Below are 16,818 nucleotides of genomic sequence, written 5' to 3' on the forward strand. Positions count from 1 at the left end.
ACAGTAAATTTCTTATTAGGTGGATTTTTCTAACTACTCACGTCGAAGCAATGCCAACAGGGACCCTGACTACAGGAGCTTTCTTATTTCGTCCTCTCTCCAAGATGTCATCCAGTAGATCCTCTAGCTCACTGTCATCCGACTCCAGTAATGATGGCAAAGGAAAGCTTGAGTTGATCTTGATCTTGATTGTAGGCATTCCTTGAATAAATAAAAATATCATTAGACTAAATAAGGCTTTAGAAATTTTTAATCTCTAGGACACTTATGTATTAAACAACCTGACCTATTCTTGGAAACATCCTATCACTAGAGAAGCACCACCTGCGAAAGCTCCTGGTATGTGAAATACTCTTATCTCTAAAAATTCCCAACCTTCTGAAGCCTCCAGTCTCTCAAAAAAGTAAAACTAAGTTGAAAAATAAATAATTTGTTTGAGGATTATTATTTTATAAGTAGGGATGGATCAATTTTAATACTTTATATCTCAATTCTTAGCTGTATCGCAGATTTTAAATACTGTGGTTCTTTTCACTCATTCCAATATCAATATTTTTAAAGTACTTTATTACAAGACAATGAATAAAAACAATTAAGGGTATTTGAAATATGCTTTGAAAGTCACAATTCAACAATAACTGGTGACGTTTTGAAACTGAATTTTGAATCCACAAAATATTTAAATAAATCTATTTGTAAACGACAGCTGATAGGCAGTTAACAAATTACCAACTGCTAAAATGTGTTATTGTACTTTCAGTACGAAAAAATATTTATAGATCATGAAATTATCCTAGTTTTATAAATAATATTTTGTTTACAGTTTGTATTTTATATGTTTATTTTCATGCATCACTCCAAATCTGCTACGTCTATTTACAGTCCAATTTTGTGAGGGCAAAAGCCTGGTTTTAAAATGAGAATTTAGATAGGGGAGGAAGCAGGTTTACATGTAACAAATTGGAAAGATATCCTCTTTTTCTTCGCAGAATAGGAAGAAGAGGTGAAGGTAAGCCTGCTCTTGCTATCCTATCTAATACTTTAGTTATTACTTATTAATAATATTTTGTTATTATTTTCATACACGAATCAGTATCAAATTTAGAATTGGGAATTGAGATTAAAGTTTTGTATAGGTATCGGAATTGAATTTCTTTGATATTGGCCCATAACTTTTTATACACAAAAAATTCAATCAGTATCAGAATACCAATGAAAAAGCCAAACGAACGAGTAAGGTCAATAATTTTACTAAGAATTGAGCAATTTATTCTTGAATTGGGAATCGAACATTTTAATTTTTTTATTCTACAGAGAATTGTACTAACAATCAAGCAATTCTGGAACTGAGAATCAAAAGTTAACATTTATTGGTTGTATGCAACTGATTGAACCAACATAAGTACATTGTATACACAACTTGTAAGATAAATAATTAATATAAATACGACACTGTAATACAAATATTTGGATTAAGTAAAACAAGGTGTGGTTAGAAAGAAACTGGATTAGTGTTGTTGTAGCCACAGAATAAATGCAATACAGCTAAACATCATATGGCTAGTTGAGTAATTACCCCCTCAGTTAAAGTTTTGTTGCTTGGTTGGAAAAGTATTGATTGTCCAGAAAATCACAGTGAGTAAACATCAAATTTCTTTTCAAACTTGGATAATCTGCAAGTGGAACATTAAAAATGTTACAACAAGTGAATGGTGATGATTATCACAAACACAAGTGTTTGAATGAGTGGTTTATATTATTTAAAGATGGCTGTGAAAACACAAGAGATGACACATGTACTGGCAGAACATTGTCAGCAAAGTGACGCTAACATTGCAAAACCTTCTTATAAAACGTTATTACAATGATGAATCATGGCTTTTTTTACATATGATCCCAAAATAAGTTGCATTGAAAATCAACTGATTCTCCAGAGCAAAATCAAGAAGAAGAATGACAAAATCAAAATTTAATGCATTGATGATTGTTATTTTTGATATCAAATGGAATGTGCACATTATTGGGTACCAGAGGGCTAAAAAGTGGATCAACACTACTACATTGTGTCCTGACAACCTTTATCAATTGTACATATTTGTAAGTAGATTTTTTTGTCAGCCTCAATTTGGTTTTATCCAGCCATACCTTGTATTTCATGATGTTGTCACCTTATTGTTTTTCTAAAGGCGTAATCTATTCAACTAACGAACAAACAACATTTAACTAAAAAAAATTGTTCAATGTAAAGTAAAGATTACCAGGAGAGGCTGCATCATCTGGTTCTGGTATCTCTTCATCTACCTCAGTGATGCTACTGGAAGCTTGAGACTCTTCATCTCTATTGACATCTGGTTCAGGCTCCTCCTCTATGGGGTTAGGCTCAGGACTCAATCTCTTGTTACGAGCTCCTCCTGAACAATCATAAAATAACTTCTTAAAATAGCTGCAATAGTAAGGGCATAACCCTTGGAATATTAATTCCATACTCATCTGCAATAATACATGTTTTGACATAAAAATATAATTTTACTTATTATATATTAACTTAAAATTATTCTTAGTAAAATCGAGTCATGTTTGATATTGTTTTATAACATACAATTTGTCTGGAGTTCTCAGATTATTTAAATCTTTCAGTCCAAAATCGGTTGAGTCCTACTAAGTTTAATTAATCCTGACCCATTTTGATAGAATTACACTAAAAATAATTTAGTTTTACACAAACACTGAACAGTTTGTTACCTTCCAATATATCCTGTAGCAGACAAGTGATGGCATGACAGGCCCAGGGACTTGATTGAGGCTGATGACTCCAAACAGCAAGTCTGACGAGTTGGGCTAGTTGCTGCTCACTCAAAACTTCGCCTAGCAGCAGGCTGGGTCTTGTCCACAGAGCTACCCGAGCTAGCACCTGCTCGACAACATACAAATAAGTGTACAGTAATACAATTAAAAATACAATTACCATAAGAAGCACTCTCAATTTAAGGATATATGTCTTCAGACTTTTGTCAGGTTAACCTTGGACTGCCGTGACTAATCCGATTTCTTAACCATTTCTTCCTTCCCCTTTTAATTTACTTTATAACTATTTGTTAATCGGTCTAGCTTTAATTTTTTTCATTTCTCACCCTGTCCTGTTTTACTTTTAACACAAATTTTTCTTGAAAGGAATCTTTTTTCAGTTGTCTTAGTTAGCTCTTTTCTTTGGTTTTTATAACTTACCCCTTTGTGAAATCCAGTCTTTATAGCTTCGTCTGTCTGTGCGAAATAACTCGATAGGAAAGTCCTACAGACTTGAAATTTGATACACAGGTTCCTCTTGATCCAAGAAAGAACCCTGTTGATTTTGAAGTGTAAAGGTCAAAGGGCTGACTCTTTTTCTATCTAACCATCTATGCTGATAAATCTTGATAAAAATAGTTCAAGAGACTTGAACCTTTGTACATGAGTTCTTCGTGATCCAAAAAAGAACCTTGATGGCTTTAAAGCCAAAAGGTCAAAGGGCGGTTCGTCGGCCTTTCTGCCCATCTGTGTGATGACACTTGATCAAAAGGTACTAGAGATTTGAAACTTGGGAATTATGATCCTCTTGGTCCAAAATAAACCACTATTGATTTTGGGGTCAAAAAGTAAAACGACGTCCATCTGTGTGCTAGCTCTTTCATTGTTCTGCCAGGTTCTTTGATACTCTGTTGTATGAGTTTCTTCTATCCAAAACTGTAGGACTATACTTAAAATGAAGAAAGTCTATAAACCAATAATTTTAGCACTTATGATACTCTGCCACCTACCTTACAAGTGAGCAGAAATGTATCAAGATTGCATGTGAAGTCCATGTGTAGTAGTAGGGCTGCAAGAGCTCTGGCTACAGGTAGACAGTGAGAGCGAGGTAGACACATAACATTGTTGTCGCTAGTCCGAGGTTTGCTGCAGGACGCAGCCACATCCTCCGTGACTCTTCGACACTCTGAAGACTCCTTGTTTGCCTGTACCCAAGACTCATGTTATTTCTAAAGTACTAAAGAGCTTCATAGACCAACAAGCAACTAAACATAATAGTTGTAAAATACTAGATCACCTTAGAGGAAGAAGCCTGTTGTCTTACAGACTTCTTGAGGAATTGTTCTTGGTGTTTGAGTGCAGACTCTAACTTATATGACAGCTTTGCTGCTTGACTCGATAAAGCTGATAATGCCTGGAACAAACAATTCCTGTAATACAAGACATTTAACAGTAAATCTATTATAAGACATTAAAAATGTGGTAATTCACTATTAATTCCACAGTTATTTGGCATTTGGATTATAAAATAAATAAAGCTCACAAGAAACTGGAGTGCATAATACATCATTCTTAGAAACATCTAGTTCTGGAATTGAACTTCTAAAGGTGGAACCAGTAACAATTACCAAAATTAAAAGGCAAACATACACGTGACAAAGACAATGATTCATTGAAATTTTTAATTCACTCTTAAATTCATATTTTTAACATCAAATGTGTTACTCTGATCATACTACTATGGAAATTTTACATCAATGTCGCAAAGGCTGCAAGCTATACACACTGGATGAATATAAAATTTTTTAAGTGATCCATTTAATCAATTCATTTTGAATGAGAAGCTATAGTTCAGCTTCCATTATTTGTTTAACACAATAATCAATCGTAACAGTCCCTCACCAATACGTGTGTTAGGCCTATCACATTTTGTGTTTCATTATTTATTTGTTGTGTTTTGTGCTGTGCTTTTTTAATTTTAATTTTGTATTTTACTCTGACGACTCCAGATGGATCATCACTTTATATTAATATTACTTACTGAAGCCAGAAGATGACTTATTAGAAGTTGAATCTAGAATAGCGTTTATGACGACTATTTGAACTGTTAGACAAACATATGTGTAAATATGTATGTATGTGTGCACAGGTTCAGATGAATAGCTATATTTTAAGAACTCCGTAAGACATTTACATTCTACTTTAACTTAAAGATTATAATATGAGCTACTAGAATGTAATTCATCTGCACAAAAATATGGGCATATATTTGTGTCAGTTTTGTATCAATTTAAAATGTTTAAAAAATTATAAACCAACTCTAGTCATGATAAAACATATTAATATATAAACATAATATATTTTATAGAAGAAATATTTATACAACTACAATAATTTATTGTGCAGAAAGCATAAATTAGTAATTGTCTTTGTTTCCCGTTGAGCAGCTGATATCCGCGCACAGACGCAGCAGACATGCTGCATTGCACAAACATAAACATAGAAAATACAAACTGAAGACAAAATAACATATTATTGACAGATAATACTACAAAATGTTGAGTAGGATATCTATCTACGGGTCTTCTTACACAAAGTACAGCGATCAATAATTTGAATAATGTCAATCAGTTGTTGCCTATAAATAGACACAGCAGAACCGCAAACATACATGTATATATAAACTGAACTGTACACAAAATATTATGTTCAAAACTAGTATAATTTGTTAATTAGGTTAACTATATAAGATTTTTAAAAAACAAAATAAACTTGTTTTAGCGATTGGTAAATTGTGTATTGCTGATTAGCAGATAACGCAGTGAGTCACCACAGATTCAACTGTTGATTCCTATCAATAGAGTCTTGAAACTGAATCTTTGTTGAAGATTCTGAGGTTTTGAGATCCAGTATTCGGATTCAACATCTCACTAATATAAATAGTTTATATACAGTTCTGGGCTATAACATGAAAAATGCCTTTAATTAATGCAGCTGAAGCAACCACTATTATATGAAATTTTGGAGTTGTAGGGAATTTTATATCTTCAAAAAACTAAATTTTAGGGAAAAAAGCGTCATCAAGAATAGTATTATTTTAACACTTATATCATTATCATCTACAGACAAAGCACTCCAATACTGTCTTCAAAATGACTTAGCTATCAATCCATCCAAAACCACACATATCAATTTTAGCAGAAGACATGAACAAATACCAGATATTCCCAATATTTCAACGGAACAAAAGACAAAACTACTGGAGCTTACAATTGATGCTGACCTTTCCTGGGGAGATCATATTAATGCACTGACCAAGAAACTCTCATCTGGGATATTTTGTAGTCAAAAGAATGATGTGGATGGGAGGCCCGGAATTAGCCAAAACAGCCTACTACGCGATGGTAGAATCTCACATTAGATATGGATTAATTTCTTGGGGCTCAACATCCGAGGCCAACCTTAGCAAAATCCTGATCCTCCAGAAAAAAGCTATTAGAACACTTGCAGGCCTAGACCCTACAGAAAGCTGCAGAGAAGCGTTCAAGTCACTTAAGATCTTAACCGTCACATCACTCTACATACTTGCAGTTGTCATCTACACCAATCAGCTGGACCTTCCAAGAAATGAAGACATACATTCATACAACACTAGGAGAGCAGCCGACTACAGTCTTCCTATTCACCACACAACAACATTTAGCAGAAAACCTTCATACATTGGCCGCAAAATCATCAACTCATTGCCACAAAACCTTAAGGACAAGAGAGGAAACCAGTTAAAAAATTAACTTCAGAACTGGCTAGTGGAGCGACCCTTATACTCGACCAAGGAATTTTTTGACCTTTTATAAGATGACAAAACATTACACAAAATTAATAAATAAATAGATACATAAAATTGTAAAGCAAGATTACCACATGTTGACGCCATTGTATTTCTTAAAGAAATTGCAAATAAAGAATATTGTCTATTGTCTATAAAGTATCTAAAAAATACATTTTACTTTGGTGTAGGTTCATATCATAGGAATAGTAAAAAAACATTTTTTTTTAAATTATCTACAGCAATATCCTGTTTGTATTTAAAACATTAAAAACCGGGATCCCTTGGTTTTGGAACACTCTGTAATATATGTAAGACATTATTTTTAGTCTATGTAGTGGGGAAATCATTTAAACCAAGCCATTTGAATACAGTAAATCGTTTGGTCGCAAATCGTTTGAGACGGGTAGTCTGAAACACCCTGTATAAATAATAATTACAAAAAATATTTGGAATGAATTTTACTCTACAATTTCCTTGTCAATTCACATTTCTGATTTAATAGGTTTTTGAGCTTTCATTTGTTTGTCAGAAAGCAGGAGTCTAAATCTACATACTTACTAACAATAAAACAGACAAACAATGAAATTACATTTAAGGAGTTAAAAGTTTTATAACATTCCAAAATATAACAGTAACATCAATCATGTTAAATAAAAACTAATTAAAATAAATGAGATGATTACGGAGATGATGATGATGCAGTGTGTACCTTTGTCTTTACCATGTGGGGCAGGCCACTGACCTGAGTGGACGCATGGAACGCCTTCTTGGCCACTTCAAGGTCCTCTAGCTGCTGCTTATGGTGCATCAGCTTCTTCTGCAACTTGCGCCGATAGCCACGATTTGCACTGCATCGGTTCACAGCACTCATCCTGCGCTGCATTGACAGCTCTCCTTGCAGAAAGTCCCACCGACCTCCAGTACCTGGCAAATTAGGACATGTAGCAGTGTTAGCACTGATCATCATTTTCAGATTTTTTCATTATTCTTGGATATATTTTTTTTAACTAAAATTTATTATCAACGATAGTTGACTTGAAAGGATAACAGGGTTTCAGACATTTACCATCATTATATGTAGCAAGAATAAATGGAACAAGTTTCAAGCATTAGAATCTACCCTCTTCTAAAAGAATAAATACGTAGGGAAGCAAATATAAATCAATGTACAGTAATAAAAAAAAGGGTATAATAGAACAAGTTGCAGGGTAAAAAATTGTAACATGTACCTGAGATTAATAGCTGTGTGAAGAATCACAAGCCATAAAACCTCATACAAGTGCATTATACGAAAAACTATACACACTAAAGAGGCTGAGAGGAAAAATCAATATTGCACTAGTGATGATCAAATAAAAAAAAAATATATTTTGGCAAGTACACCATACATTTTTTGTGTTTACTTCCTTATGAATTCAAGAGGTTATTGGCGCCTGAAGAAGTTGTACATTTGAGTCCTTAAAAGTTAGTGTTATAGCGATGTCAACTGTACAAAATCTTGGATATATTATTAAAAATTCAAAATGATAAAAACTGAGATGTATTTAATATTACAAGGTAGGTAGGTGTATACCACACCACATATCACAATAGGCTTTGCTGAGTTTGCATGCACAATTTCAAATCTGTAGCTTACTTCATTCTTGATATCTTGCAGACAAATAGACGGGCACACAATCTTACAAAAAAAGAAGTTGACACAAAAATTATACATCGTAATCTCATTCTTGTAGGAATTAAGTTTCATGAATAATTAGATGTCTGCATATGGAATATGTGTAATATGAATTCTTATGGGTGTATTGAGAATGTTTATAAATTTATTTATTCTGCAATTTTCTTGTTGCCATTATTATGGTAACCCGTAAGACAAATGTAATATTTACCAACCTTCAGCTAAAGTACATAGAGTGACCATCCTCCAACTAAGTTTTCCCCATATAGAAATGAAGCTTTATGCAAAATTTCAAGTCTATAGGTTAGTGTATTTTCAAGATATGCAGACGGACAAACAGACAGAAATGAAATTTCTCCAGCTCCACGAGTGATAGGTTTTGCTAAAGCTCAGCCAATTACTGGATGAGTCTACATTAATTATCATGAGTCTTGTATCATTTTGTAAGAAATCCTCTGTTTATATTTATATTTTTGACCTTTTTATTGTGAACTATAAATAGTTAACACCAGAGTGTAGGAATATTATATTATTTCTACTATATTACCTCTGGTGCCCACACTGTTTCCACCTATACTGTGCTTCTAATTGCATGTACTGTGTTAAGTTTATTCCTAAACTGTGGTTCTAATTGTGTGTACTGTGTTAAAATAAGTGTATTTTAATATTTTCAATGTAAGGTATAAGGTTACTGCCAAATTTGAGTAAAACTACTGATAGTATTACGCTTTTTTCAGAAATTTACAGAATAATCTAAAGTTTTTGGAGGTAAAAACTGGTTATTAGTTACACAGTTTAGTATGTTAGAAAAGGTAACAAAATATCCAACACAAATAAAACACCATACAGATATAAATTTTGTTGCGAGTCATTAGCATCTCACATTGACACAAAGATGTTAAAATGTCATATGAGCTGTAGAAATTATGAACTATTTTATTTGAACATTACAATTTAGAAAAAGATTAACACAACATGAAGAACACTAATGCATATTTCAGAGTAGTTGAAAATAACTAATAATTGAACACCGATCTGACAAATAAACCTTACATAAACAGTTGCTTAACAAGTACATTAGTGGAATGGAGTCAGAAATGGGGTACAAACCGGAGTCCTTGTCAGATTTGATCTTGTCATGCAACTCATCCGTGGAGGATGTGGTGGCAGTGGCAGTAGTGTCAAGGCATTGGGAGAGAAACAACAGCAACCACCCGACCAAGGACAGGTCCATGTGGGCACCCAGGAACCCTGGAGCCGGACTATTTACTGCAAGAGGAGTCAGCTGCTGCAGCAGAGTCTTTAGTACAGAATCAATCACTGTGCTGCGCTTGGCGCCCCCACTCAGAGACTTACGGCCCAGGTACACCAGCAAGATAAACACTCTGCAACATCATCAGTATGCTTTTCAGTGAAAAATAAATAAAACAAGAGAATATAAAAGTTGCTTTATCATATTTCCATCCCATTTTACATTTTTATTTATTAATAAAACTGTATTTCTACTAACAAACAAATGATTCATTACAATTAACACAAATAAAATATTTATTGAAGAAAATCAAAACTGTTTCTTGCAAAAACCAAATTTATTTCTTTTATTTTGAAATAAATTTGAACCATTAGCTTGTATTATCACATCCATGGGTCCTACAAAATTGTTTTACAATATTCAGATAATCATTCCAATTTCATAAAATGAAGTTATATTTGAAATTTGAATTTTTAAAAACCTACCTATCAATACTGAAGTATGAAGGTATTTCCATGCTTTAACTATATAATGTATTTTTAAGCAATCAACTTTCAAAACCCAAACATTCATACTTAATAACTGTACATTTTCAAAACTAATTCAGAGATTTCAACCCATTTGGTGCCAAATAAAAATCAGTGGTCACTCTAAAGAATGCTGTGGTAATTAGCAATGGTATTAATCAAGGATGCAACGCCTATTTTGAGCATTTTGCATATTTTTAAATGATTATAAAAACTATGAAGAGAAAGATAATTTGCTAAACCTTATTTGAGTAAAAGCTCATTTTTCAACCTAAATGGGCGTTAAAAATTAAAAAAATGCTTAAATTTTTTTGGTTCCACTTTGCAAAGGTACTTAACCCTCCGGCTGGCAACGTCGTAAATTACGACTCATTTTTTCCCGCCGTGAACTGGCAGAGTCGTAATATACGACTCATTAAACATCGTCTACTAATTACGTCATATTTCCGATAATTACCGCTCGAATCGCATAAAAGTTATATCACTTTAATCACAAGATCCCAAGCCTTCTAATAATGTATTCACTTTTATATATATATATATATATATATATATATATATATGAATATTTGTTCTTTTACTGGCCACTAAAAGCTCCCGACTACTTCCGCGTGACGCGACTCAGCAACTGTTAGTGCTTGTATATAGTCTTGTTTTTTTTCAATTGTAATTTCATTTGTAAATAAAAGTGTTTATAACTATGTATTTTCTTTTTGTGCATAAGTAAGTGAACATTATGCATATTTTAGATTTTTAAATAAAATTAATTTTGAGTTTTTTTTTTAATGGCTTAATATAAAAAAGTGTTTTTTGAAAAAAAAAGTTTTGAGTTCTGACCATCAAACATCCACCATTATTTAGGCAAGTCAAATTATAATTATGTTTATATTGTACAACATATTCTGCAGAGTAATTTAATGTATAACACTTTTGTGTTTTTTCCAATAATTAATTGTACAGGATAAAAAATTAAAAACTCTGCACGAAGCTTAAAAACAGGGTGCCAGTCAAGGCTCAAATGCGCGCCAGCCGGAGGGTTAAATAAAATTATTTTCTTGAAATAACAAATCTGATTTAACCCTTTGAGTGCCAGAGCATAGCTGTCAGCGATCTCGCATTACATGCAAGAAATGCCAGAATCGCTGTTAGCGACTTCTGCAGTAACGCTTATATTTTATATAGTATTTATCTAAATTGGCTCAATGACTATGCATATGCATTCCAAAGGCTTCAACGTAACTTTTGATGTAGGTTTTGTTGTATTCCGGCTCGATTCTGATTTTTACGGCGGTTGTAAAGTGAGCGTGTCAGTCGAGTTTAGAATCGACCGCTACGCGGACAAGCTGTCACATGTTTTGTTTGCGCTGCTGTTTATTTCACAAATGATATTGAAAGTTTTTAAGTGTACATGGGTTTGTGGTGTTAGTATCTTTAAATTATTTCATTTGTGTATGTTGTTCTAATCTGTGTGTAAGTAGAACAATGACTTGACCTTGAGTTATGGCGATCGTAAGCAGTTAGTACTTTACTAAATACGTTTGTATAGTTTTTATGTTTTTTGTGTTTGTTCAGTGATATTTATAAACAATGAGTTGTAAAAACATTGCTGACAATGAAGACCTAGTATTGCAGGCATTAGATTTAAGCATTAGCAGTGTAGACAATACACAGAGTGTTAGGTTAGGTTAGAAAATTTCTAGTTTTGTAGTGGTTCAGATTTTCATATCTATTTTCCAAACTTTATTTATAAGTATACAAAAATTGTTATATGTCTTTTTGTAAAGAATTAAATGGAGTATAAGATAGAATAACTAAAAGCGAAAAAATAAAATATTCAATAACACAAGTTGTGTCAAAATAAAAAACAAAATGTTTGTGCTCATAAAGTTTTTGTTAATGATTTTTTTTATTTGTATAAAAACGTTAAATAAGTGATCAATGTATTATATGTATAAAGAAAATATATTTATCTAAAAAAAAACCAAAAACCCAAGACATTATACCAATAAATAAATTTGTTATGAATTTTTAACCAGACCCTTGCAGAATCAGGCATTTTCGCTCGGCATTTTATGCATACCATATAGCAAAACGCTGCGGCACTCAAAGGGTTAATAGATAGATATACTAAAACTGTATCATTAAAAAATTTCAAGTTTACATTCTGAGACTACAGAATAACTATTTTTTTAATACTAGTATACAACATTTTGTAGTAATTGATGACACATTAGCTTAAAACAATAACAAACACCTCAATGTTCTTACCACTACTGTGTGTGTGTTTGTTTCAATAATATATACTATAATACGAATAAATAAATATAAAATAATATTAGTGTAAACCATCAGAGAAATAAACTGATATTATGTTGGTTAGTATATGTTATTACCAATCTGCTTGGTTAACCCTCCGACTGATGACCGACGGCACAGCCGTCTATTTATACCGCTTGTGAACTGATAAAGGCGGCACAGCCGTCGGTCAACTTTCCGTTGTTATTGCGCGAAAACCACAAAGGTTATACAAAAGTAATTTACACCAGTTTGATTTCTATGCTCATATTTAATAATTCATTTGATATAGTTTACGTCCATATTATTACTCGTTGTCAGCTGTTTTCAAACCAAAGGCCGATCGGCACGCGGCTGCTGACCGGCAACGCAGCTGGTGACTCATCGCGGGGCGTGGCGCATTGTTCGGCATTTCGGTATTTGATTCATATATATTATACCACTAAAATACTGATTCTCCTATGTCTAGAGAAGACTTTGTAGACAGCATAATATCAAATTTAGCTATCCAGGAAGATGCAACACTCAATCCAAATGAAATGGGGGATGGAAGCCATTTACTTGCGCATTTACCTGGTAAAAATGAAAGAATTTGTGTTGTTTGCGCTGATGATCCCGGTGTAAAAAGGAAGAAAAGTGTATTCTGGTGTCCCAATTGTAACTGTGGTATTCACCCTACGTGTTACCATAAGTTGGAGCACTTCACTAGGCCTACACATTCAGGGAGGAGGAAGAGGACCTACTCTAGTGAAGATGACTAAAAAAAGCAGTTGTACATTTTTTCAGTTTTTGAAAGAAAAACATGTTTTGTGTTGTAAATATGTGTATATATGTCATAAAGACGTTTGTTCATTATAATATGGTGTATAATTCTTACATTTGGAGTGTCTTGATATCTTTAGAAGTAACAAAGCTACAAAGCTAAAAAATATTTCTTTCAATTAACATTTTCAGTGTTATGAGTAAATAAAAAAAAAATATGCTAAATTAAGTGAATACTTTTATTACTGTAAATTATTCTATGGTTAATAACAAAAAAAATTATATATAACACTTATAACTTTTAATTTATTAAACATTTTTAGTAAATTTCTTAAAAATATGCTACACACGGGCAAATTCTAGCTTATCATTCTGGGAGTTTCTTATTATCAGCCGGAGGGTTAATGGATTAAGAATAAATGACTGAGCATCACATGTATTTTAGTAATCGACTGTTTTTAAATAATCAAAAATACTCTCAGAAGATAAAAATTGAAACTTTGGAACCTTATGGTCGCAAGTATTTAAAACGTACAAAAGGCACCTGAGATGCATCTGAAGTGCAAGATTTTTCAATCTATACACTGAGTATGTAAATTAAATTCTGCAAAATGAAATTCTTTTAAAAATTTATATATAACAAAAGTAATGCATTACATTATAATTCAACAAATTAGGTAGTATAAAAGGTAACCTATAATTCTTTTACGTATTAAAATTATGGAAAAAATTAATATAATGACAACAGTTTTCCAGAGCATTACTAAAGTATATAGAGAAGTTGGCACCATTCGATCACTTTTTGAATGTCTATATATGGGGAATCGGCATAAAGAGGTTAATGTGAATATTTCCAGGTCAGTACCTGTCTTGGGGGAAGATATTAGTCTGGCGGGAGCTGTAGAGGGAGGTGAGAGTGGAGACTAGGAAATCGCCCCACCATGGCTGCAGTCCACACATCCGCACCAGCAGCGTGCAGGCAGAGAGCTGCATCCGTGTATCCTCAGCCACACACAGCCAGTTAAACAACTGCTCACACAATGGCTGGTCGAATTTTTGATACAGGGAGTAAAGTGCAGTCTGCAAATACAAGGATCAGTAATGCAGATGTCAATTCCACATATCCTTAGAATTATTAAATTATTGAGAATAGATTTTATTTATTTATTTACTTATTCTTAAGCATCACATTACATCATAATTTTAAGACAGATGATTTGTCATGAAACTTAGAAGACAAAACTATATTAAAATATAGATTAAAATGAAATAACAATAAATGTAATAAATGCAACAACAGTTCAAAAATTATACACTAAAAAATAATAAATTATATTAAGGGCTATGTATTTAATAATTTTGTTTGTTGGGCTGAACAATATAATAGAACATTAAATTAAAATATTCAAATACAAACAATAAATAAAACAACAATTTAAACATACTGCTCTAATAATTATATATGTATGTATAAGCAACTTTTACACTTTCGGCCCCATGTACAGAGGTGAACATTCAAACAAAGTTAGGCTATGCTGTACAGGTTTTATGACATGTTTATGTCTTATTTTATAGCTGTGACCATTTGATTCTTCATGAATTTGTCAAGTTTTGAATGTTTTTGTATATTTAGGTGATCTTAAAGAAAAAATTATGAAAGAAAGTATTTTTGTTAAATTTTAAATATGTGACTAAAGACACCACAGGAACTGGCCTATTAATTTGAGCATATTTGCTTATATAATGTATTGTTCCATAATACCTGTGAATATAATACTCTTTTAACACAGATAATTTTTTGTTAAAAAAACCAATGTTCTTGTTTTCAACGACAAAGTAGTAAACAACTCCACTCATTAAACATGCAGCACTCACTTTTAATGTTTCTATTTTTTGACAAAGACATAACTGGCCGAACTAAATATTACAACAAAAAACAAAAACAGAAACTGGGATGTATTTTGGAGACAACTGGTCTAGGGAGCATCTTAAGCCTAGTCGTCTAACAGATGGAGGGTTATAAAAGTAAAATTTGGTTCTGTATTTATTATTAAAAAAAATGTAACAGGGCGACCAGTCAAAGCATCTTTTCAAATACCTGGGTTTTCTCCAGTTTTCCCGGTTGAAAATTTCCAACTCAACTTCTATTTTCAAACAACTTTAATACTGTATTTAACCCTTACTCCGAGTACAACAGTGACGGTTAGTCATCAACAACTGTATTTACAAAAAAAGGGCCCAAAACTGCGATGCTCTAGCAAATTTTGTCGCTAGCGATATGTGAGAAATTCAGTGACGATTTATCGCTATCACCAATTTTAAGCTCCTTAGTTTATATCTCTGTGTCTTTTGATGTACCAACATAACATACCCTCATAAGATCTTTCCTTAGGGGGCCATGTCCTATCAACATTCCTAATACTAGTCTTATATCCTCCTTATTCTGATCTAAGAGAGCTTTAAGAGAGCCTACCCTTTAACGTAAGGAGAGATAAACATTTTGGATGGTCTTAATCCTGACGCTCTACTCCAATTAATGTTTCTTATCCTCTTTTCCCAATCTTTGACCAGAGCTTTACTGTTGGAGAAGACTATCCCGCAACCTGGCTCCGGCCCCACCATTATGGATTCCGCTCCCTTTTTGGCGAGGGTCTGCTTTTTCATTACCATGAGAATGCCTTCATGACCCGGTCCCTACCGAGTGTTACCCTGTTATTTGTTGCCAGCCCAGCTAGAGCATTCTTACATTCCCAGACTGGTTTTGAATCAAACGAACAGGTATCAAGTGCCTTTAGTGCAGCCTGACTGTCAGAGTATTAAGTATTTTAATCCTTTGGAGTCTATTGCCATGACCTCCACCTGAAAAACCGTGGCACTTCCTAGGGGCACAGACAGCCATGTCAACTCCTGGTCAGTGTATTCCATATCCTGCCCTAGAATCGAGGCGTGAACCATCTGTGTAGAACTTCAGGACTCCTTTTGTAGGGTAGGCCTCCTTTTTAATCCATTTCTCCCTACTTTCGATAGAGACCGTATATGGGTTGTCAAAGGAGTATTTCTTAACCATTACATCTGACACATTGGTTAGCATTTCAGCCTCAGGAAATTCCTACAATATCTTCATGTGGCCTTCTAAGTAAGGCAGTAGCATTTATTACCTTTGTTCCTAGAAGCTTCATTACACTTAGAGTGGCTGTTCTCATCACCTCCTGCCCTAGACGATTGTATCCTAGGACCACTTCAATTGGTAGTGTTGGGCAGGAGCTCATCACTCTCATGATGCTTAAGCAAGCTAGCCTTTGAAGACTCTGTAGCCTTTTAGCAGCTGTTGTTTGTTCTACTTTCGGTCACCACATTAAGGCAGCATATGTGACCATTGGTTTTATTATGGTTTTGTAAATCCAATATATCATTCTGGTTTTCAGTCCCCATTTAAATCCAAAAAGTCTCTTACAGACCCCAAGGGCCATTGTCGCTTTGGATATTCTGTTTTCAATATGGGAGTTCCAAGTGAGCTTCTCATCCAGGATTAAACCCAGGTATTTCACTTCTTTTGATTGGAATATGCTGATTCCCTCCAGGACAGGTTGTGTAAGCTGGAACTTTCTTTTTCTGGTAAAGGTTATCATATTTGTTTTAGATGGGTTGATCCGTAGACCTTCCCCATAACACCAGTTGCTTATAAGGTTTAGTT

At 33.4% G+C, this 16,818-nt stretch overlaps 1 protein-coding gene across 1 annotated transcript in view; it reads right to left on the bottom strand.

The window, feature by feature from the left end:
* Nucleotides 1-16,818, bottom strand: part of LOC124353611 (baculoviral IAP repeat-containing protein 6-like) — a 183,889-nt gene that overhangs the window by 80,225 nt on the left and 86,846 nt on the right. Inside the window, 8 exon segments of the mRNA XM_046803533.1 lie at nucleotides 42-201; nucleotides 2,259-2,411; nucleotides 2,743-2,911; nucleotides 3,795-3,989; nucleotides 4,082-4,198; nucleotides 7,356-7,537; nucleotides 9,399-9,673; nucleotides 13,990-14,204. Of these exon segments, the coding sequence (XP_046659489.1) occupies nucleotides 42-201; nucleotides 2,259-2,411; nucleotides 2,743-2,911; nucleotides 3,795-3,989; nucleotides 4,082-4,198; nucleotides 7,356-7,537; nucleotides 9,399-9,673; nucleotides 13,990-14,204 (1,466 nt within the window).

This window comes from Homalodisca vitripennis, chromosome 1 (assembly GCF_021130785.1).
Source record: "Homalodisca vitripennis isolate AUS2020 chromosome 1, UT_GWSS_2.1, whole genome shotgun sequence".
Taxonomy (NCBI): Eukaryota; Metazoa; Arthropoda; class Insecta; order Hemiptera; family Cicadellidae; genus Homalodisca; species Homalodisca vitripennis.